This window comes from Schistocerca gregaria, chromosome 2 (assembly GCF_023897955.1).
Source record: "Schistocerca gregaria isolate iqSchGreg1 chromosome 2, iqSchGreg1.2, whole genome shotgun sequence".
Lineage (NCBI taxonomy): Eukaryota > Metazoa > Arthropoda > Insecta > Orthoptera > Acrididae > Schistocerca > Schistocerca gregaria.
This window is the reverse complement of record NC_064921.1, coordinates 884,043,451-884,065,952: the sequence shown is the minus strand read 5'-3', so window position 1 is coordinate 884,065,952 and position 22,502 is coordinate 884,043,451. Positions and strand designations below refer to the sequence as shown.

Genomic DNA, 22,502 nt, shown 5'->3' with positions numbered 1-22,502 from the left:
ACGCAATCATAGGTGTTACACTCGTCTGGTGTGAGACGTTCCCTGGGGGGTCCACTGGGGACCGAACCACACAATAACCCTGGGTTCGGTGTTGGGCGGCGGAGGGGTGAAGTGGACTGTGGTAGTCGTCGTGGGTTTGTGGACCACTGCGGCTGCGGCAGGGACAGAGCCTCTCTGTCGTTTCTAGGTCCCCGGTTATCGTACAATACATCACTGTCTTTTGGGTTGCAAGCAGAAAGAGAAAGTACATTGTCCTGAATATGTAGACTGAACAAATCAAATGAATTTTCACAGTCTCGTACTGTCAAATGGTAAAAGTCACTGTTGTGGTGAGAGACTGGAGTGTGACAGGTAAACTACATGTACCAAGCATTGGATTGACCTGACTGCTATACACAGTAAGTTGCATGCAAGATTTTGTCAGCTGTGGTGAGCCCAACTGTCCATAAGTGGCTAGATTAATCAATGTAACGGATGCACCAGTGTCTAACTGAAGTTGCACACAGCATCAAACAATAACTAAGTTCACAAACAGTTTGTTTGACTGTCATTGCACAGCACTTGGGCAAGGTGAAGGCACATCCTAAATGTGGTCATTATTAGTACTGGTAGCCGGTTTAGAAAAAAAAAAAAAAAACTATATTCTTTCTGAGTGAGAAGGTACTTAACACTTACGAGAGCAAATGTGAGTAGAGTTATTTTTCTGTTGCAAGCACACAGACTGTACCCAACTTGCTTTCCACAAGCAAAGCAAGTTACATTCCATGAAGGGTAGTGTTATCTTTTATGCATGTAAAGGCAGTGAGGACATAATTCACAACAGACACATGCATTGATACTTGTTTACATGTTACGGTGGTCTATTTGGATGAGGTTGTCAGTCGCAAGGGTGTATCTGTTTGTCACTTTGCAGTACGCTGAAAATGGGAGCTACCTCAAAGTTTTCCATGGCGCTATCACTCGAGTCCTGATTTTCAACAGTTTGTAACACTTGTTTGAAAGTAGGATCAGAATGTTTGAGAATTTGTTGATGAATCCTACTATGTGGCACATTGTATGTAATTGCATCACAAATCATTGCATCACCATAGTATTGTCCACAGCTACATTGAAAATGGCAGTCATCTCAAACCCTGAAGTTTGGTGACCCACTGACAGTGTGTCTGTTCTTTGTAACAAGCTGCAGTAACCTGTACTTGATCCTCATAATACTTAGTGAGGGCGGAAACTGAATCTTCAAAAACTAGCATCTCCTGTCTACTAATCGGGAACAATAACTGAGAAAGGCAGTAAACTCTTGTGCCAGCCATTGACAAGAAATAAGAAAGTATCACAGTACCTTGTACTTGGCATGTAGCACAATGAGTGTTGAACTAGTGTAGTACTCATTCCATTCTTGTTGTTGATTGAAGGCTCGGAACGGTGGAATGCACAGAGGCAGTGCCATAGGTGTGGCTGGCTGTTGTGAAGGAATTCATGTGGCAGTGGATTGTGCATTAATGAGCTACTGGACTGCCGTCATCAGCTGCAATATTTGGTGGCTGTGAAACTGAACAGACTGCATTAGATCAAAGCCAGCTGCAACCGAAGGCATAGGCACAGGTGGTGTAGGGAGGCGGGACAGAGGTCATTTTTATAAGTGCCACAACAAATTATAAGTAGAAGGAAGGCAAGTAGTGGAAGCATTGCAACTAATCTGTAAGAAAGGTCACAATTAGTAGAAATCCTCCTTTCATGGAAAGGAGAGAAATATTGGTGATATGCTGTGATGGAGCTGCAGTGTTTGGTATTGGAATCCTTGTCACTAGATGTTGGGTCAGATACTTTGGGAGTCAGCATGGACACAAACAAGGAAGGAGAGAAATTCCAGTGGCAGATGTCAGGAATCCAAAATGATCTGTACATAACACTTGAAGATTAACTGAACTCTTTATTTATGGAAGAAAAGGAACTTAACATCTTGACTCATATGCTTTCCATACCTCCTACATACAAGTACTTTACTTTGTATTACTATTCACAGAACACAGGCTAAGTAACATCTTGATATTACTCAGTACTGATGCTCTTGAAGTCTGCAGCCGAACGAACTGGGCTGACCAGTAATGGGCAGCTGGTTAAATCAGTGTTGACATGGGGTGCAGAAGTTTGTCTTCCTGAAGGTGTGGTGCTGCTCGGTCTTTCCATTGGTGCATGGGCCAGCACCTTGTTGATGCCATTTCACGGCACTGCGCTGTTTGGTGTGCAGTGGATGCTTTAGGGCTGCATATGTGGTATCTATCCAACATAAGTTTCTGTTTTGTTTTCTACATAGACTTATTGTTTCAGTTATTTCTCTAATCAGATTTTCAGTCTACCTTTTCACGTGCTCTCAAAGACATTGCCAAATAGTTTTGTTTAAATCTGCATGTCTATTATATTTCTTGTATCATTTACTTCAAACTCTTGCCATCTGTGTAATAAGAGCCCTGTGAGATATTCTTTTATTTAGCTTTCTTCATACTTGAAACAATTTTTGCTGTCAGCCTAAGTAGTTCTATGAAATAAGTTCCTTTTTTTTGCCTTTGTCTGTGTAGTCATCATTTTTTAAAATTATGAAGTTGTCGCTTAATTTAACTCGTTAGATGTCTCTATTCTTATGTATGCTCTTGTAACTTACATTTGTGCTTTCACGCCTGATTGGTTTGTGTTTCAATCTAGCTTTTTACTGTCTTAATAGTCAGTAATCACATTATTTTTGATTGTACATAAAATATCCCAGTAAGAAGGTATCACTTCAATATCAGTTCAACACTATGAATAACTCTTTCTTTTTCAGTGAGTTATCAGTAAAATATGGTGTTCCTCAGAGCTCAATTCTCAAAGCAAACTAATCGTAAATACTGAGAAAAACATGTGTCACATATTATGTACTTCTACTTTCTAGTTAAATGTCTATTCAAGCAAGATTAAAAAATGACCCCTATAAAATACAAATGTGACCAAACTTTTGTGTCTTTGGATTCAGCTAGACTTAAAATGGGACACATGTATAAATAACTCATTTAGGAGACTCTGATCTATGTGCTATGTTTAAAGAATATTTTAAGTCTACAATAAGAAAAAGTCAGTACTGCATGTATACTACACACAGTTCCACTCACTGCTCCAATATGGGATCATTTTCTGTGTACAGTCAATTTGTAGCATAACTGTTTCTTGGCTGCAAAAAAGAGCTCTTAACAATAATTTCTAGCCTTAAAAAATGGAGTACTGTAAATTTCACTTTACTGAACGTGGTGTTCTGAATGTTCTATGCTTATTTGTGTATGAAACTATCTTGTTCACTAGGGACTTCCCTTTAACACAGATAGACTGCTACAGAATTGTAGTGTGCACAACTATTGCACCAGAGAGAAATCAAATACACATCAGAACAACATCCTCTCAAAAGAGCCTAATTGACCTTGGTATCATAACAAGGGTGCCCATACCAGGATGCCCTGCTGCCCCCCCCCCCCTCCCCCCACAGCTCTCAGGGAAAGGAAAAAAATATAGTGTAGCCAGGTGTTTTTCTTTCAGTAAAATGATTTAAAAGTTAGTGTTACACAGGTCTTTAACAGGGTTGGGACTGACAATTATGCTCTTCTCACAGGATGTTGTATCCTATGTTTCAAATGGAATTAAAGGCATTTCCAAAAAATTACTGGCTCTATTCTCTAAAAGAATTTCTGAATATGTAAAATAAATGTTACTTGAAAATTTAATTGACATGTCCTTCAACAGTTACTGATAAATTCAGATTGTAAGATGTCTACTGTACCTTCTTACTTTCACTGCTTTGGCTGGCGTTAAATAATAGTGTGTCCTCATTTTGACCTGTCCAATATCAGTTTGTGCTGCATGATAAAACTGGATGAATAAAAAAACAATCAAGCAATTAATTTGTAAATGATTTGGACTGTCAAGTCCTTACAGTTTCATTTTTATTTCCGTATTATATTTATTCTAAGAATGAGCATAGCACATTCTTGTTGGAGAATTCTACAAACATTGTGACAGCTTTCATTTTTAATTTCATATTTGATATTTCCCACTGACAAATCACTCTTTGGTTTCTGTCCTACTTTTTATTGCATCTCATGCCTTGCAATGAGAAGTATCTTCCCACAGTGGTATCCACCAGCCATCCAGTCACTGCAACATTCTTGTCTGTTCCTAGTCTACCACTGCCCTCAACCCTTTGTCCCATCGTGCATATCCCTGTAGTAGACCTAGATGCAAAACCTTTTCTATATATCCTCCCATTACTACCGACTTCAGTCCTTTTATGGGAAAATCCTACCCCCTCAAAGGCAGAGCCACCTGCAAAAGCAGTAATGTGATCTATCTACTTGGCTGCAACCACTATGTCTTATTCTACATGGGCATGACAACTAACAAGCGATCTGTCCACATGAATGGCCATCGCTAGTCTATGGCGTAGAGACAGCTGGACCTCTCATTTGCTGAGCATGCCACCAAACACAAGGTACTCAATTTCTACAACTGCTTCACAGCCTGTCCCCTCTGATTTCTAGCCACCAAGCTTTTCCAAATTGGGTAAATGGGGGCTCTCCCTACAACATATCCTTTGTTCTCATAGCCCTCTGGGCCCAACCTTTGCTAATCCCTGTCTGCAACCTGCCTATCCCCTTCCCTACCCCCACTCTAGTTGTACACATGCCTTCCATCCAGCCAATGCACCTGCATTGACTTTTCCTCTTCTCTACTTCTCTCCTCTTCTCCCCCCCCCCCTCCCCCCTTTCTACACCACAACCATCAACACCACCACCACCACCACCACCACGACCCACAGACGGTCTGCCAATGCTGCACGTAGCAGGCCACTAACCTGTCCACACCATGTCCCTGCATGTTCACATAGGCAGTGCTATCATATTCCAGCTATCTTCTCCATACCTTCATCACCCATTCAACAAAGATTGTTGCTCACCTCAGACACAGTCACAACTGGGTCTAAGTGCCTAAAAATGAAAGTGGCTATATGCATGTATGAGTTGTAGTTTAAATCTGACAAGGACTTGTTAGCCCACCAACTGAATAATATATGCAGTCTTTTTCATTGTGTCTGTGTGCCAGTCAGTGCCTCCTCTATGTGGTTAATATCAATCTATCCTTTTCATATTGTTTATATTCCATTCCCCACTTTCCATTGTTACATTTGTATTTATTTTGAGAAAAGAATTTATTTATTTGACTTTTGAATTTCTTCCTCATACACTCACATTGTGATCCTATGGTGTCGCAAGCCAGTAAGTTATTTGTCATCTTGTTTAAACCCCACAATATCACAATTGTGACTATTATAAGAGGGCCTGCACCACAGTATTGTAACAAAGACTTTATTGTTGTTGCGTGAACTGCCAATGTGCATCCTAGACAGCCTGTGCATATATGCAGCCCTTTGCAGAGAGATCCACTTAATGCTGTTTCCACCTCACAGAAGATGCAAATTGTATTAAAACCAACTATGACAATAATGTAATAACTTTTTCAGAAGTACCACATTTAAGCAAAATAACAGGAGCATTTTGAATATTGGCTAGCAGCTGATGATGTCTCACCAGAGAATTATCATTCACTCTTTTGATTAATAAGTATAGTTACATAAGAAATTTAATTCTTCCCTTAGTTATTGAATGTAAGTTTTTTGGCAAATCTCCTAATAATATTAATGTGTAATGTTGTATTACAGAATTAAATTCTACTCCATTAGTAGTGATGATGGTTGCTGGAGTACTCTGTCTGCTGATTGCTCTATGCTACACTGCAGTGTTAGCAGGTGAAGTCTATGTTGAAAGGAAGAATAAGTAAGTGTAATTGCTAACTTCTCTTAAGCTTTATATATCCAACTTTTTGTTTTTGCTCTTTTGTGTTTTGAGCAAGTGAATTAGAGTTTTTCGACATGTGAACCTAGGAATGTGAAATTTCAGTACAGCCGACAAGACACACATAAAACTACATAATGCTATCCTAGCTTTTGGAAGGAATTGTTCATTCCTTGGAGAAGAGAGAGGAACAGGTTGGGGAATATTACAAATGAAGGAAAGAATACCTAGATCACAAGATTAAAGGGACTCACTTCTTGCATTGAGGCAAAACAAATGTGAATTTAGGGGAGGGGGTAGAGTGAGTATGAGATCAAAGTAGGCACATTGGCAAGCACTTGCCAGCTTCAGATCCAAAATAAAGAGGAAAGAGTGATTGTGAGGTAGAGAGTAGGATTGTGGAATCAGAAATTAGAATAGAGAGTGAGGGAAAATGGAGTGGGAGAGAGAATGAAGATAAAAAAGTAACTGCAAAAAGAAAAGGCAGGAAATAGTGAATTTCATTATTTGTTTATTTACATGTCTACTTCCATAGGACCAAATTGAGGAGCAAATCTCCAATGTCATGAAACATATCAGTACATGAAATTACAGCATGAAAGTAATAACAGATGAAATAACATGTTTATGAACCCAAAAAAGTCAAGCCATAAGTTTTAATAAACGCAATCAACAGTGTAACATGGGAAATCATCTGAATTTTTCAAGGAACTCCTCAACAGAATAGGAGTGACCCATGAGGAGTCTCTTCAGTTTGAATTTGAAAGTGGGTGGATTACTGCTAAGGTTTTTGAATTCTTGTAGCAGCTTACTGAAAATGGATGCAGCTGTATAATGCACACCTTTCTGTGCAAGAGTCAAGGAAACTTGATCCAAATGCAGATTAGATTTCTGCCCAATATTAACTGAATTAAAGCTGCTAATTTTTGGTTGTAAGCTAATATTGTTAACAAGAAAGAACAGTAAGGAATATAAATATTGAGAGGTCAATGTCAGAATACCCAAACTAGTGAACAGGCGTAGACAAGAGGTTCACAATCTTACACCAGTTATTGCCTGAACTGCTTGTTTCTGAGCCAAAATATCCTTTGGGAATGAGAAGAGTTATCCTAAAATATAATACCATATGACATAAGCGAATGAAAATAAGCAAAGTAGACTAATTTCCATGATGAATGATCACTTACTTCAGAGACCGTTCGAATAGCAAAAATGACAGTCTTAAGTCTTTGAACAAGAGCCTGATTGTGGGCTTTCCATGATAGTTTACCACCTACCTGAATACCTAGAAATCTGAACTGTTCATTTTTACTAATCATATGTCCATTCTGTGAAATTAAAATGTTGGGTTTTGTCAAATTGTGTGTTAGAAACTGTAAAAATGAGTCTTACTGTGATTTAGTGTTAGTTTATTTTCTACAAGCCATGAACTTATGTCATGAACTGCACTATTTGAAACAGAGCCAATGTTGCACATAAGATCCTTTACTATCAAGCTAGTGATATCAGCAAACAGAAATGTTTTAGAATTACCTGTAATACTAGAGGGCATATCCTTTACATAAATAAGGAACAGGAGTGGCCCCAACACTGATCCCTGGGGCACCCTCATTTGACTGTGGCCTCAATCAGACCCCACATCACAGCCAGTCTCAACACTATGAATAATGACATTTTGCTGTCTGTTGTTAAAGTAAGAGCTGAACCAATTGTGAGCTACTCCCTGTATTCCATAATGGTTCTCTGCCAAAATAAATAAAAACAGTAAATGAAAAAATTATAAAATACAGTATAATGACAAATATAATGAAAAAATAGTGAGGTGGGGTGGGGGTGGGGTGTTAATGGAGAATGAATTGAGGCCTATGCAGTGATGCAGGGATATGTTGGAGGGCAAGTTCCCATTTCCAAAGTTTAGGGAAACTAGTGTCAGATGAGAGCCACCACCTAATATCTCAACATCTGCACCAACAATATCTTCCAGGCTTTCCTCTCTTGCAACAACCCAAAAGACCTTATTCTCAAACAAATATAGGCAACATCTTTCCCTCACGCTCTGGCTAATACAACTCCCACTTCCAAAAATCTCAGAAACACCACCCTTGTTATCAGTACCACCCAAGCTTTGAGTGCTTCAACATATCACTCTGCTAAGGCTATATCTTTCTTAAGACAAGCCTTGAAATGAGATCCTCTCTCCCAGATATTCTCCCCACAGCATCCAACCCACTTGTCACCCCCCTAACTTGTGCAATTTCATAGTCAAACCATACTACAATTGAAAACGTCCACCCCTGTTAGCTGAGTGGTGAGCGCGACGGAATGTCATACCTAACAGCCCGGGTTCGATTCCAAGCTGGGTTGGAGATTTTCTCCTCTCAGGGACTGGGTGTAGTGTTGTCCTTATCATCATCATTTCATCCCCATCGACACGCAAGGCACCGAAGTGACATCAACTCGAAAGACTTGCACCAGGTGAACGGTCTGCCCAATGGGAGGCCCTAACCTGGTTTTGATCATCTTCATGTACTCTCCAATTACCACTTATGCCAGCCTCAGCACTGCTAAATCCCACAGTATTAAAAGCAGAACAACTTATGGAACCATACATGTTGTCTAGCAACTAACTTGTGTCCACTGCCCTGAATTTTAGATTATGTTGACAACTACTAAAATGGTTGAGTGCATAGATGGACATTGAAGAACTGTCTGCCTTGGGGCACCCAGGACCTGTTTGCTGTACATGCTCTATAAAATGACTTGAGGAACCTGAGTGCTAGCTACACAACACAGGCTGTTTGGAACCTTCCACCCAGTGCTAGTTTCCTGGAACTGTGGACGTGGCAACTCCAACACATCTCTGCATTCTGACATCCTTCTGAACTTAAGTTTCATTAACATACCCCTCCCCATCCCCCGACTTTTTATTTGTCATCATCTCTTTATTTTAATTTTTGTATTTTTCATTTATTTTTACCCATTGTTTCCTTCATTTTCTTTTTTCTCTAACTTCTTTGTCTCTGTTCTTATGCTCCCTCTTTCTCTCTTTTTTTTATAGTTCTCAATATACTATCCTTTTCTCTTCCTCTTAATTCATTTTTGTTCCCCACTTGTCTTCCTCTTCTCTGCATTGCATCTGGCACTGTGCCTACCAATGCAAATACATTTTTTGAAGCTGGTGCCCCACAGTTCATAAGTACTTAGGAAAAGTCATAGTTCACCACCAAGAGCTGCTAATAAATACTTCTTTATTACAACCAGTTTCTATCTTCAGACCATGATCAGGTGTCATAAGTCACTACTTGGATGTTAAGTTATTTGACACTGTAGGTTTTATTAACACTGTGGAACATGGTTTAAATGTCTGAAGATAGCTGATGATGATCTGGTGTCTGAAACCAGTTGTGATAAAGAAATATTTATTTGCAGCTCTTGGCAGTGAATTGGGATTTTTAAATTTTTTTCTATATTTATTTACTTATTTATTTCCCAATTTTCTTGACACTCATCCCTTTCAACTTTGTCTCCCCTTGCCCTCTAAGCAGTTGGACCCCTCTAATCCCGGGGGTGAGTGGCCTGAGTAGAACTTTTTTAGCCTATTCCTCTCTCTTCCCCAAAGAAGGAACTATTGGTTCAGAAAGCTAGATAAGTGTTGTGTAGTTTTATATGTGGCTGTTGGTAGTACTGAAATTTCACCTCCTCAAGATAAGTTAAAAATGCGTTTAGTTTTTAAGGAACACCACACTCTGTGGAAGCTCATAATTTTATTGTTTTATCAAGCGAATTTTTGATACAATTAGGTGGCAGTAACAGTTCTGTCATTTGCTACCTGCTGATATTCCTGTATACTGAATTATCCTTTTTTCGTGTGCATCAGCAAGCATTCTACATACTGTTTTCTCCACACAGGAACATGACGCATTTTCCCTGTCCATTAGTGTTAGCCATCATTCTACATTCATCTTATATGTCAAGATTTCAGTTTAAAGCCAGGTCACACCTTTCCATATAGGAAAAATGCAGATTTGATCAGGCAAACAAATGATTACAATTTCAGAAAAATTGGATGATTTATTCAAGAGAAAGAGTGTCATGTCAATAACATGTTGGCCCACCTCTGGCACTTATGCAAGTAGTTATCTGGTTTAGCAATGATTGACAGAGTTACTGGATATTCTCCTGAGGGATATCATGCAAAATTCTATCGAATTGGTGCAGTAGGTCATGAGATTCCTCAGATGGTTGGAAGGCCCTGCGCATAAAGCTCCAAGCATTCTTGATAGTGGCGAGATCCAGTGACCTTGCTGGCCAAGGTAGCATTTGACAATCATAAAGACAAGCAGTAGAAACCTTGCAGTGTGTGGGTGGACATTATCTTGCTGAAATGTTAGACCAGCATGGCTTACAACAAAGGGCAAAAAAAGGGAGTGTGGAATATTGTTAATGCACTGCTGTGCTGTAAAGGTGCCACAGATGACAACCAGAGGGGTCCTGCTCTGAAACAAAATGGCACTGCAGACCATCACTCCTGGTATCCCACTCCTCTCTGGAGCATGTTCAGGCACATGTTTGGCCTGGAATTTTAATCACAGGAGTAGAATTGTCTTCTGTAATGAGTCATACTGAGATCTGAGCCCTGATGACCATTGAAGACGTACCTGGAGATGTCACAGACAGCAATGAGATGCCAACCTTACTGTAGCCTACTACCATACAGCCCGACAACCATGAATGATAGTCTGGGACACCATTTCTTTTCAGAGCAGGACCCCTTCGGTTATCAATCACATCAGCCTTACAGCACAATGCAACATTCTGTGCACCTTTTTGTTGACCTTTATGGCAAGCCATCCTGGACTACATTTCAAGAAGATAATCCCAACTCACACAATGTGAGCATTTCTACTGCTTGTCTTTCTGCTTGTCAAATTGTAAATGTACCTCTCTTCTGCTGATTTCCATCCCATTCCGATTGTTAATTCATGGTGGATTCTCTTTCTTTTTTTTTTATCTCTTAGTGTGTATTATGTCAGTTATCATTTTGAGGAAGCTATTTGTGGTGGCCACCCTGACTTTTGTCTTCAGGCAGTGTTGTCTAAATTCAGAGACCTGTCCAAGTTTAATCTAAGATCTCTTAGGATGAATTTGTGATGTAGGTTGTGACCAGGCCAAGATAAATCCAGCATTCTACAGCAGCATCTACCCCTATACTAAGCAAGCCATCTTATGGTGTGTGATAGATATCTGATAACCCCTCCCCTTTTCCATCAGTGATTTAGTGCGGCCTTTCTGCTATAGGGTCTACAGAAGGTTGCTCCTTGGTGCTTTATGGAATTTGCAGTTTCCATAAATCTTTCACCAATATTGTAAAATAGAGGATTTCTTCTCCTGTGTAAGCACAATACATTACATTTACGTATACTCAGGGTCAACTTCTAGTCTCTGCACCATTCATCAATCCTTTCCCGATCTTCCTACAATTTGCTACAGTCTTCTAGTTTATTACCTTCTTGTAAACATTATCCACTAGATGATTAATATATGTTGTAACACACTTCGCCCAGGTGCTCATGAAATCACCTTTATATCTGTCAATTTTTTTCTCCCTGAAGTCAATGAACATGGCATCAGACTGACCACTGATGTCTGTGGAGCTCTAGATCTCACACACAGACAAATTGTGCTGAGTTTTTGGAAGATCTGTGTTTTCAAAATCCATGTTTATTTTTACAGAGAAGATTTTCATTCTCTGAAGATGTTATAATATGTGAGCCTAAAAACTGTTCCATAATTCTACAAAAGATTGATGTCAGGGATATAGACCTACAATTATGTGCAACTGTCCTGTGACCCTTCTTTAAAATGATAAAAACATGTGCTTTATTCCTGTTCCTAGGTATCCTTTTTTGTTCCAGTGACCTATGATAAATTGCTGCTAGAAAGAGAGCAAGTGATTTCATGTGATCTCTGTAGAATCTTATATGTGTCTCATCTGGTCCAGATGAATTTCCACTACTAAGCAGTTGTGACTGCTTTTCTATTCCGTTATCACTTATCTCAATATCTGGTATTTTGATGTTTGTGCAGTGACTGAGGGAATGTATTACAATCTTCTGTGGTGAAATAGATTCAGAAGACTGAGTTCAGTATTTTGACCTTCTGTCTGTCATCTTCTGTTTCAGTGCTAACATGGTCACTGAGTGACTGGATAGATGATTTTGATCTGCTTACTGATTTGCATAATACCACAACTGCTTAGAGATTTTAGCCAAATTGATTGGCAAAATTTTACTTTCAAATTTATTGGGAGCTTCTCTCCATGGTGTCATTATCTTCATTTTTGCTTCATTCAGCTTTTATTTGGCAGTTGGATTAGGATTTCAGATAAATCATAAATCTGTGATGACGTTCACTTTGCTTCCATAGTAACTTTATTACACAGCTTTTAAACCATAATGGGTCTTTCCCATCCCATAAAACCTTGCCTATAACATACTTGTCTAAGTTGTGTTGAATGATGCTTTTGGATCATATCCATTTATACTCCATATCTGCATCCTCAGAACTGAATGTTTCATATTGACTGCTGAGGATACTCTGCAGTTTGTATCCTGTCACTGCTGCTGAGCAAAAATATTTTCCCACCTTTCTTAGTATTCCTTATGACATCCGTAGTCATTGATGCTATCACAGCCTTATAATACGTGATGTCCTTCTCTGTGTTAACTGATTTGAAAAGGTGTTCAGTTCTGTTTGTTGCTAGGAGGTCTGAGACAGTACCCTCATGCATTGGTTCTTTGAGTACCTTCTCTAAGTAATTTTCAGAAAAGACATTCAGAATAATATCACATGACTCACTGTCTTTGGTATCAGTTTTTATTGCTTTACTCTCCTATTCTATAGCTGATAAATTGAAGTTTCCCTCTATTAGAGTAATGTGGTCAGTAAACTTATTCACGATACTCAGCAACTTCTCTCTGAAGTGTTGTGCCACTAGAGTTCCTGAAGAACACAGTCTATAAAACCATTTGATTACCATGTTTGCCCAATGTTATAAACCATAAATCCACCCAGATTATTTTCATTTGCAGTCCATGATAACTTTGGTAGATATTATTGAATTCTTTACTGCAGTAAATACGCTGTAATCATTGGCATCTAATGTATCCTTGTGAGATACACCCCTATCTGTATTTAGGATTTTGTTACTGTTCACTTCCAGTTTAAACCACCTTTTTGTTCCCAATACTATCTGGGCATTATTACCTGTAATAGCTGACACTAATTCTGCGATTTCATTATTCATACTCTGCAGTTTACTAATATCATAATGACATTGTTTATTACCACCTGTGAGGGTGAACATTCTGTGAGAATAATGTGGCTGATCTGTAATTGATTTTGGAAGGCAACCTATCACTGATCCCAAGGGAACTTACTCTAACCTGAAAACTCCAGTGTGCATGACATGTTTACTCTGGTTTCCTAGGAACATGCAATGCATGCCTGAGGGAGTGCCTACAGTTTTCCACCTAGTAGCAGTGGTTGAGAAGTTTGCATCCAGCATCATCACAGAATTGCCTGAGACCATGATTTTACCATCCATTCTACTCTAAACCAGAAGAGCATGATTGACAGTGATTACAAGGTGAACAATAATGAATTGAGGCTACACCCTGCATGTGAAGCTAGCTGCCTTCAACAAATCAGCCAGCTGCCAAAAGGAATCAAGGATTGCCTTAGATCCCAAGCAGTAAGGATCATTTGTACTTATTTGAGCCATGATTTGCAGCCAGCTGCACCCAGTACATTTGATAGCTGGCAGCAGAGCTTCCTCTGCATTTTTGTGTGCTGTTATATAAAAAATAATATAAATAGACATAATTGAATTTGATTGTGTTGTTAAAATGTTTGTGGTTATCTTAATTTTTCTTAGCTTTGGACTTTGCTGACCTTCTAGTTGAAGTTGCAGGTGGTGAAGGACTCTGGGAACACCAGCGCTTGTAATTTTCCTCTTCACTTATTTCAATAAATAAAAATATTTGATACTGTTCTTCCATATAATATTATTCATGCATACATGTGATACATAAAGCTCACAATACTTCATATCTAAAGTTGCACATCTTCATCTTCCTTCTACATATGAGAGTCTGTAAGAGGGGGGTAAAAAAAAAAAAACTGTACAATAGTCGCCTGTTTTTTCTTTCATTTGTCTGCGTCTTACCGTACATTCATAATTAATGTCTTTGCCAACCATCTGGTTACTAAGTGTTTCAATTTTTGTTTTTTAATAATTCTTAATTTTATGGCATCCTGGGGGCCTCTCAACATGTACTTATACAGTGACCCCCCCTGCAAACATCCTGAATTTACACTGCCATTCTTACCTGAACTGCCTGCTATTTCCCTGAGGCACTCCATATGTGCCTAACATTGGAGCTCTCATTCGCTAACTTACCAGCCTTCTGCACTTTCCATGCTGGGCATGCAAATCAACAACTGACCCAAGAGGAGAGGCACTCCATGATGGCTCAGATGTGTTATCAACACTGGGAAGATAAGACAAAAAGGAACAGCCATGTGGCCAATTTCCAGTTTCTCCCTCCATCCAGAGACACACAAACCCACTGACCACTCTCCACCATTCACCCTTGAGGAAAGACAGACAGTGCCAGATATTATGTATTGGAGGGTGTTTCCAAGGGATTCCAATGGTGCCAGAAGGGTCACAGATTTCACCAGTAGTACCTCAATGTCACCAGCCTGTCAAAGGTGGCAAATGCAGTTTCCTGCTGTTTCTGGACATAAGACTAATTCTCCTTGCAGCTGAACATAATGAACACAGTTCTTACTTATTTCGTATTCTCTAAAAACCGTATAAAAATTTTTAAAAAATGGTCAAGACTATTTGAAAAAAAAACAGACAACGACAAGAGATAAAATTTTCTGATGGGGGTGCTACTGAAGTTAAGGTTGTAACACACAACTTCAGTAATGTGTACACAATGGCTAATGCTCTGAACAGACTTTTGTCATTTTTCTGAAGAAAATGTCACTGAAAGGAGCATTCTCTGAATGAAAATATAATCTTTTACTTAGCTGATTTTTTTAAGTTAGTTTCATTGTCTTCTCATCAGGAGAGTGACTATGTCCACAGGTACTGATCGTGTGAAGAATATATACATATTCCGTAGTTGTGAATGTTTGAGTGAATCACTAACTATGAAATGGAATAACATGTCTACACTTTTAACTTTCATATTTTCAACTCTTCAAATCACAGCTGACAACATTTAATGTCAATTCACTTCCTTGAGCCACTAATGCAGACTTTATTAGGCAACTGTAGGGAAACTTTTCTGTTGAAAGTTTTGATTTCTTATTATGTTACAGCCTGACACTGCAGCTTCATAATGAATTGGTTGTCTTCGCTTTATTGGTTGCAGCTATGATGATGGTTTGAAATTAAACAGAGTAATGCTCTCATTTGGATAATCTGCCATGAAAGTCATCGTTTACTGGACACTTTGCTTTACTCTCAGTCACAATAGATTCTTATGTTTTATTAAAAGTTTCTTTCCTTTCTTATTAGATGGTAGCTAGACACATATTTTCATAGATCTAGTTTCATATTTATCTGCTAGTTTCATATTTATCAGCAGTGTATCATCTGTCATAACAATCCTATTGTTTTGTGGTTGCTTGGAGTTATATTTTAAAAAAATAATTTTTACAGAAGATAGCACACAACGTGGCAAGAATTTTGCTGTTATTATAGGTTCTTTTAAAAAAAAAATTTAAAAATTTTCTTGTAAATAATACTTCAAAAAGGGACATGAAAATAACACAGTGAGAGTAAGGGGTTGGACAGAAGAATTTAAGATGAATAAGGGTCTGTGGCAGGGATGTGGGCAGTTGCTGACCTTCTTTAAGCTGTATCTAGGAGCAGTGCTGCAGATTTAGCATAGAAAATGACAGCAGAGGACAACAAGATATTTAGCTTGTATTTTTCAGATGACCAGTTGTACCACCTGTAGATGAAGATAATCTGAGCTACGTGATAAGAAAGCTCAATGAGGAGTACAATAAGCTGGCCTGAAGGTGAAGATGAAAAATTGGGAATGGAAAAACTAAATAACTTGAAGATAGATGGAGAAGTAACTGTGGGCGTGGAAAAGGTAAAATATCTTTGGGTATTATTTAGTAAACAGGGCACAAGCAGTGATGAAATCACTAATAGGATTAATGAAAGACAAGCTGCAACATGGGCAATGAACTCCATTCTCTGGAACAAAAAGATAAGAAGAATGGTGAAGAAAATAATATATGAGACTAACGTCAAGAGTGTAGTTTTGCATGGAGCCGAAGCCTAGGATGAAAACAATAATGAAGCTCAAGCTGTACTATGAGGTATAGGATAAGAAATATTTGTGACAACTTTCATCAAAAACAGCTTATGTAGCTTGGCAATGTGAATAGGATGAATGAAGGCAGGATACCAAACAGGATACTATGATGGATACCATTCCAGTGAAAGACAAGGGGTCAACCACGATGCAACTGACATGATATGGAGGAGGTAATGAAAAGAAGGAAGATGAGGTGGCAGAGAAGTGGTGCCAGCCATAGATATGGGGAAGAAGAAGAAAAGGATATAATGACAGAATAGAGCAATTGACAAGGGATGCTGTAAATCAGTGGTGGCGCACTCCTGTAACCCAAGTGACTGGGGAGGTGCGGGAGAAATCTGTGGCTGAACACAAAGTTTCTGTCATTCTGTGAGCTCAAGAATGACCGCAGCACCGTCCCTGAGCATTTGGCAGGGGTGCAAATGGATTTCTCGTGCCTGAAAGCTGCCTGATGAACGGGGTGCTATTCGCCTTGCAATGTCGCACGAAATGGAGCCCAGGCATATCCAGACAATAAGATGCGGTGAGCCATCACTGAAGTGACATTATGTTGTGATACACTCGAAGAAAGCAATAATGGAAGTTGGGAATAATTAGTGGAATATAACACTGAGAAAATATTCGGATAGTGGCCCTTGTGATCCCAAAAACATCAGTGAAATTGTTTCATTATGTCAGTGCAGTGCATCCTTTGGTGGCGTAGGCTGTTGTAACAAAAATTCAGTGATGTTCACATAAAAAATTCTCATTTATGATGCACATTGTTATTTTGTGGTATTTACTGTTTTTATGGCTATTGTTCACTTTTAAAAGTGTAATTATGATACTGATACACACACTGCAATTACCACAGCTGCTGCTCCTACTACTACAACTACTGTTGCTCTCCTCACTACTGATAAAGATGATGAGGACAAAAATGTTTAATTATAATGAACCTTTGATTAGTCAGGCTACTGTCACTTCAGACTGTATGGAAAATCAAAAAACAAGACAGTCTAAAAATACAGATTGTTCCTAGAACATGCTATTTATTGTGTTTACAAAACTTGCTATACATCACATGTGAGTGCCACTGCATTCATTTCTTACATATTATTTGCTGGAAGTTGACAACTTATTAACGAAGTTACAAGTAACATTTACTGCTTTTAAGATTGCCTCCTTTCAGTTTACTTTTGGAAATTGATCATCCAATTTCTTCTGTTTCTATTTTTCTTTCAATTTTCCTGAAAACATTTCCCATTTTCTCAAGTTGAAAAATTAGATGTAGCCAAACAGGTTTCACCCTGCACACTAAAACAATATAAAAATGCATTTCAGTACCTTGATCAGCAACAGGTTCCTAATCTTTGCTATACATACACACTATGAGCAGCACTTAACTGCACAAATCTTGGTTCATAAGCACTGCTTTTTAACAATTTGCATATTTTTGTGGTTTACATTCTTGCAACCCTAAATTTTTGTTCTAAATGAAACCATTCTTGCTGATTAAAACAGAATACATCACACTTTGATTTTTAATTTGTTTGAACATTTCCAAACTACAAACAGATAATATGAAAGCTGGACGATCTACACCTGGATAATTGGAAGCTTGTTGTACAAATTTTGTTTCTTTTGCAGTTTATCCACAGTGTTGTTCAGGGCTGCCTATGAGCCAGGAATACAACCTCTTTCATCTCCTTCCCCTCCCCTCTTGGTCATTGTCATCCTTCAGTCACAAATTTATTTTATTCAAGCTGTGACTGCAAATATCAGCTGATGTTAGTGTTCAGCAGTTGTATGCAGATTTGTATAATTCTATACAGTCAAGTTTTGCATGTGAATAATAGCATAATGATTGAAAGCAGCCATATATGCCTACAGAATATGTGAGAGACAGCTAGATATGAGGCAGAAATCAATGAGAGAAATCAACTTATGAATAAAAATCAGCTGGGTGTAAGGCTTGCACTATTTAACATATAGAGTTTCCAACATTGTTCTCAGTTCGGCATTTTGCAAGCAATTCCAAGTGTACAACTTTATGGCACGTCAGTGGCACACTCAAACACTCTGTCCTCAAACAAGTTAGTCCAATGTTGCCGTGCACAGTGGTTTCATGGTTGTTTGCTAGAAGTCATCGAGTCTTGTGATACCATATGTCTACAGATGTTAATTTCTGATATCTGTATGAAGTTTGTTTGACATGTCTCTTCATGTAGACATTGTGTTGCTCTTGTGTTACTTCATATGTCATCATCCATAAGATGCGTGCATGCCATTTTGATGCGTTTTATTTCTTCAGTGTGCCAACAAACAGTACGATACCTCTCTGTCATACATACCAGTGGTATTAACACACAGATAACAGAGTGCCACTGACGGTTGATAGCAGTATTACTGTATAGATGGATGAACAGTTATCTCCTTGTGTAGCACAGATTACGTTTCTCAGTATAGGAGAACAGTGCTCCACAACTGTTCATAGTGTACTTAAACTGCTTAAGTGTACTTGATTCACAGAACCATTGTTTCATTGCTTATGATTTTTCTGTTAAAATCATTGGAAGTATTATTAAAGGTGGCTGCTACCTGTACTATGTTACATATATTCCGTGTGGTGGTAATTTTTAAGTTGATTAAAAGATGAGCTCTCTGAACGCTATATAGGAATACCATCTGTGACAACAGTGAAAGATAGTGACAACAGAGATGATTACTAATGAGCAATCAAGTGTGTACTAATTAATTAGTAGCTTTCTGTCTGTGTTGGGATCAGAAAGAGACTAGATGCATGTGTTGGTCCACCAAGCATGAGTAACAGTGTGAATGTATTACAAAAAGATTTTGTTTGCAAATACGCTCCTGGAAATGCAAAAAAGAACACATTGAGACCGGTGTGTCAGACCCACCATACTTGCTCCGGACACTGCGAGAGTGCTGTACAAGCAATGATCATACGCACAGCACAGCGGACACACAAGGAACCGCGGTGTTGGCCGTCGAATGGCGCTAGCTGCGCAGCATTTGTTCACCGCTGCCGTTAGTGTCAGCCAGTTTGCTGTGGCATACGGAGCTCCATCGCAGTCTTTAACACTGGTAGCATGCCGCGACAGCGTGGATGTGAACTGTATGTGCAGTTGACGGACTTTGAGAGAGGGCGTATAGTGGGCATGCGGGAGGCCGGGTGGACGTACCGCCGAATTGCTCAACACGTGGGGCGTGAGGTCTCCACAGTACATCGATGTTGTCGCCAGTGGTTGGCGGAAGGTGCAGGTGCCCGTCGATCTGGGACCGGACCGCAGCGACGCACGGATGCACGCCAAGACCGTAGGATCCTACGCAGTGCCGTAGGGGACCGCACCGCCACTTCCCAGCAAATTAGGGACACTGTTGCTCCTGGGGTATCGGCGAGGACCATTTGCAACCGTCTCCATGAAGCTGGGCTACGGTCCCGCACACCGTTAGGCTGTGTTCCGCTCACGCCCCAACATCATGCAGCCCGCCTCCAGTGGTGTCGCGCCAGGCGTGAATGGAGGGACGAATGGAGACGTGTCGTCATCAGCGATGAGAGTCGCTTCTGCCTTGGTGCCAATGATGGTCGTATGCGTGTTTGGCGCCGTGCAGGTGAGCGCCACAATCAGGACTGCATACGACCGAGGCACACAGGGCCAACACCCGGCATCATGGTGTGGGGAGCGATCTCCTACACTGGCCGTACACCTCTGGTGATCGTCGAGGGGACACTGAATAGTGCACGGTACATCCAAACCGTCATCGAACCCATCGTTCTACCATTCCTAGACCGGCAAGGGAACTTGCTGTTCCAACAGGACAATGCACGTCCGCATGTATCCCGTGCCACCCAATGAGCTCTTGAAGGTGTAAGTCAACTACCCTGGCCAGCAAGATCTCCGGATCTGTCCCCCATTGAGCATGTTTGGGACTGGATGAAGCGTCGTCTCACGCGGTCTGCACGTCCAGCACGAACGCTGGTCCAACTGAGGCGCCAAGTGGAAATGGCATTGCAAGCCGTTCCACAGGACTACATCCAGCATCTCTACGATCATCTCCGTGGGAGAATAGCAGCCTGCATTGCTGCAAAAGGTGGATATACACTGTACTAGTGCCGACATTGTGCATGCTCTGTTGCCTGTGTCTATGTGCCTGTGGTTGTGTCAGTGTGATCATGTGATGTATCTGACCCCAGGAATGTGTCAATAAAGTTTCCCCTTCCTGGGACAATGAATTCACAGTGTTCTTATTTCAATTTCCAGGAGTGTATGTTAATGACTTGCCTAATTATATTCATGAAGATGCAAACTTGGTTCTCTTTGCAGATGAGACAAGTATAGTAATCAATCCTAAAAAGCAAGAATCAGCTGAGGAAAATGCAAATAATGTTTTTCAGAGAGTTATTAGGTGGTTTTCCGCAAATGGACTTTTATTGAACTTTGAAAAAACACTGTACATACAGTTCAGTACAGGGAAAGGCATAACACCGGAAATAAATATAGAGTGTTTGGGAAAATCTTTAGCTAAAGCAGAATGTTCAAAAATTCTGGATGTCTGTATTGATCAGAATTTAAACTGGAAGACACACATTGACAATCTACTGAAACGATTGAGCTCAGCTACCTATGCTATTAGTGTCATTGCAAATTTTGGAGACAAGCACATCAGTAAGTTAGCTTACCATGCATATTTTCATTCGTTTCTTTCTTACGGAATCATCTTTTGGGGCAATTCATCACTAAGAAAGAAGGTATTTATTGCACAAAAACGTGTTATCAGAATAATGTCTGGGGCTCATCCAAGAACATCCTGTAGACAATTATTTAAAGAATTAGGGATATTGCCAGTAGCTTCACAATATATATACAGCCTAATGAAATTTGTTGTTACTAACCCAGATCACTTCAGAATTAATAGCACAGTCCACAGCTACAATACTAGGAGACAGGGTGACCTTCACTACCGTTCTTTTTTCCATTTCCAGGAGTGTATATTAAAAACAATAAAGGCCCCAAGACAGAACCCTGTGGTATCCCATTCTTGATACATCCCCAGTCTGAATAATCTGATGCCCTTTGTGTACTATGTGGGTTTACTGTTTCAACCTTCTGCATTCTACCAGTTAAATATGAAGTGAACCATCTGTGTACTGAACCATTCATTCCATCGTACTTCAGCTTATCTAAGAGGATTTCATGATCCACACAATCAAAAGCCTTAGAGAGATCACAGAAAATCCAAATTGGTGATGTTCTACTATCCAGAGCATTTAAAATTTGATCAGTGAAAACATGTATAGCACTATCTGTTGAAACACCTTTCTGAAAACCGAACTGACATTTTGTTAAAACGTTATTCCCACTAATGTGTAAAGTTACTCTTGAGTACATTACTTTTTCTAACACTTTCGAGAAGGATGTCAGAAGTGAAATAGGACGATAATTGTTGACGTCTGTCTTGTCACCTTTTTTATACAAGGGTTTAACTATGGCATATTTCTATCTGTATGGAAATATTCCCTGATTCAATGAGCTATTACATATGTGGCCAAGAACTCGACTTATCAGGTGTGGACAAGATTTTAGTATTCTATTGGAGATACCATCAGTTCCATGTAAGTTTTTATTCTTAAGTGAATTTATTATTTTCTTAATTTCAGATGGTGAGGTGGGTAGGATTTCAAATTCATTTGTTTGCACCGGGAATGCCTCTTTCATATAGAGTTCTGCCCTATCTGGTGAGCAGCTGGTGCCTATATTTTCCACTACATTTATAAAATGATTATTAAAAATATTTTCAACCTGTGATTTTTCATTTATAAGCTTTTCATTGTGCTTAACAGTAATACTGTTGTCCTGTGACCTTGGTTGCCCTGTTTCCCTTTTAACTATATTCCATATTGTTTTAACTTTGTCATCAGAGGTGCTAATCTCAGACTTGATACACATACTTCTGGATTTTTTTTTTATAACTTTCCTTAATATATTACAATATTTCTTATAATGGCTGAGCTTTCCTTGATCTCGACTTATTCTAGTGTCTTGGTATAGTTCCCATTTCGGGCTACAAGAAATTTTAATCCCTTTAGTCAGCCATGTTTTTTTATCAAGTTTATTTGAATTATGATTCACTAATTTCTTAGGAAAACTGTTTTCAAATATACCCACAAGTTTATCATGGAATAAGTTAAATTTAACATTTGCATCAGGTTCCCGAT

General features: G+C 39.3%; 1 protein-coding gene across 5 annotated transcripts in view; it reads left to right on the top strand.

Moving 5' to 3' along the window:
• Window positions 1-22,502, top strand: part of LOC126335308 (uncharacterized) — a 328,273-nt gene that overhangs the window by 300,457 nt on the left and 5,314 nt on the right. For all 5 annotated transcript variants that reach the window (XM_049998445.1, XM_049998442.1, XM_049998443.1 and 2 more), the window contains one exon: window positions 5,738-5,852. In XM_049998445.1, coding sequence (XP_049854402.1) covers window positions 5,738-5,852 — 115 coding nt within the window. The remainder of the gene's footprint in view (window positions 1-5,737; window positions 5,853-22,502) is intronic.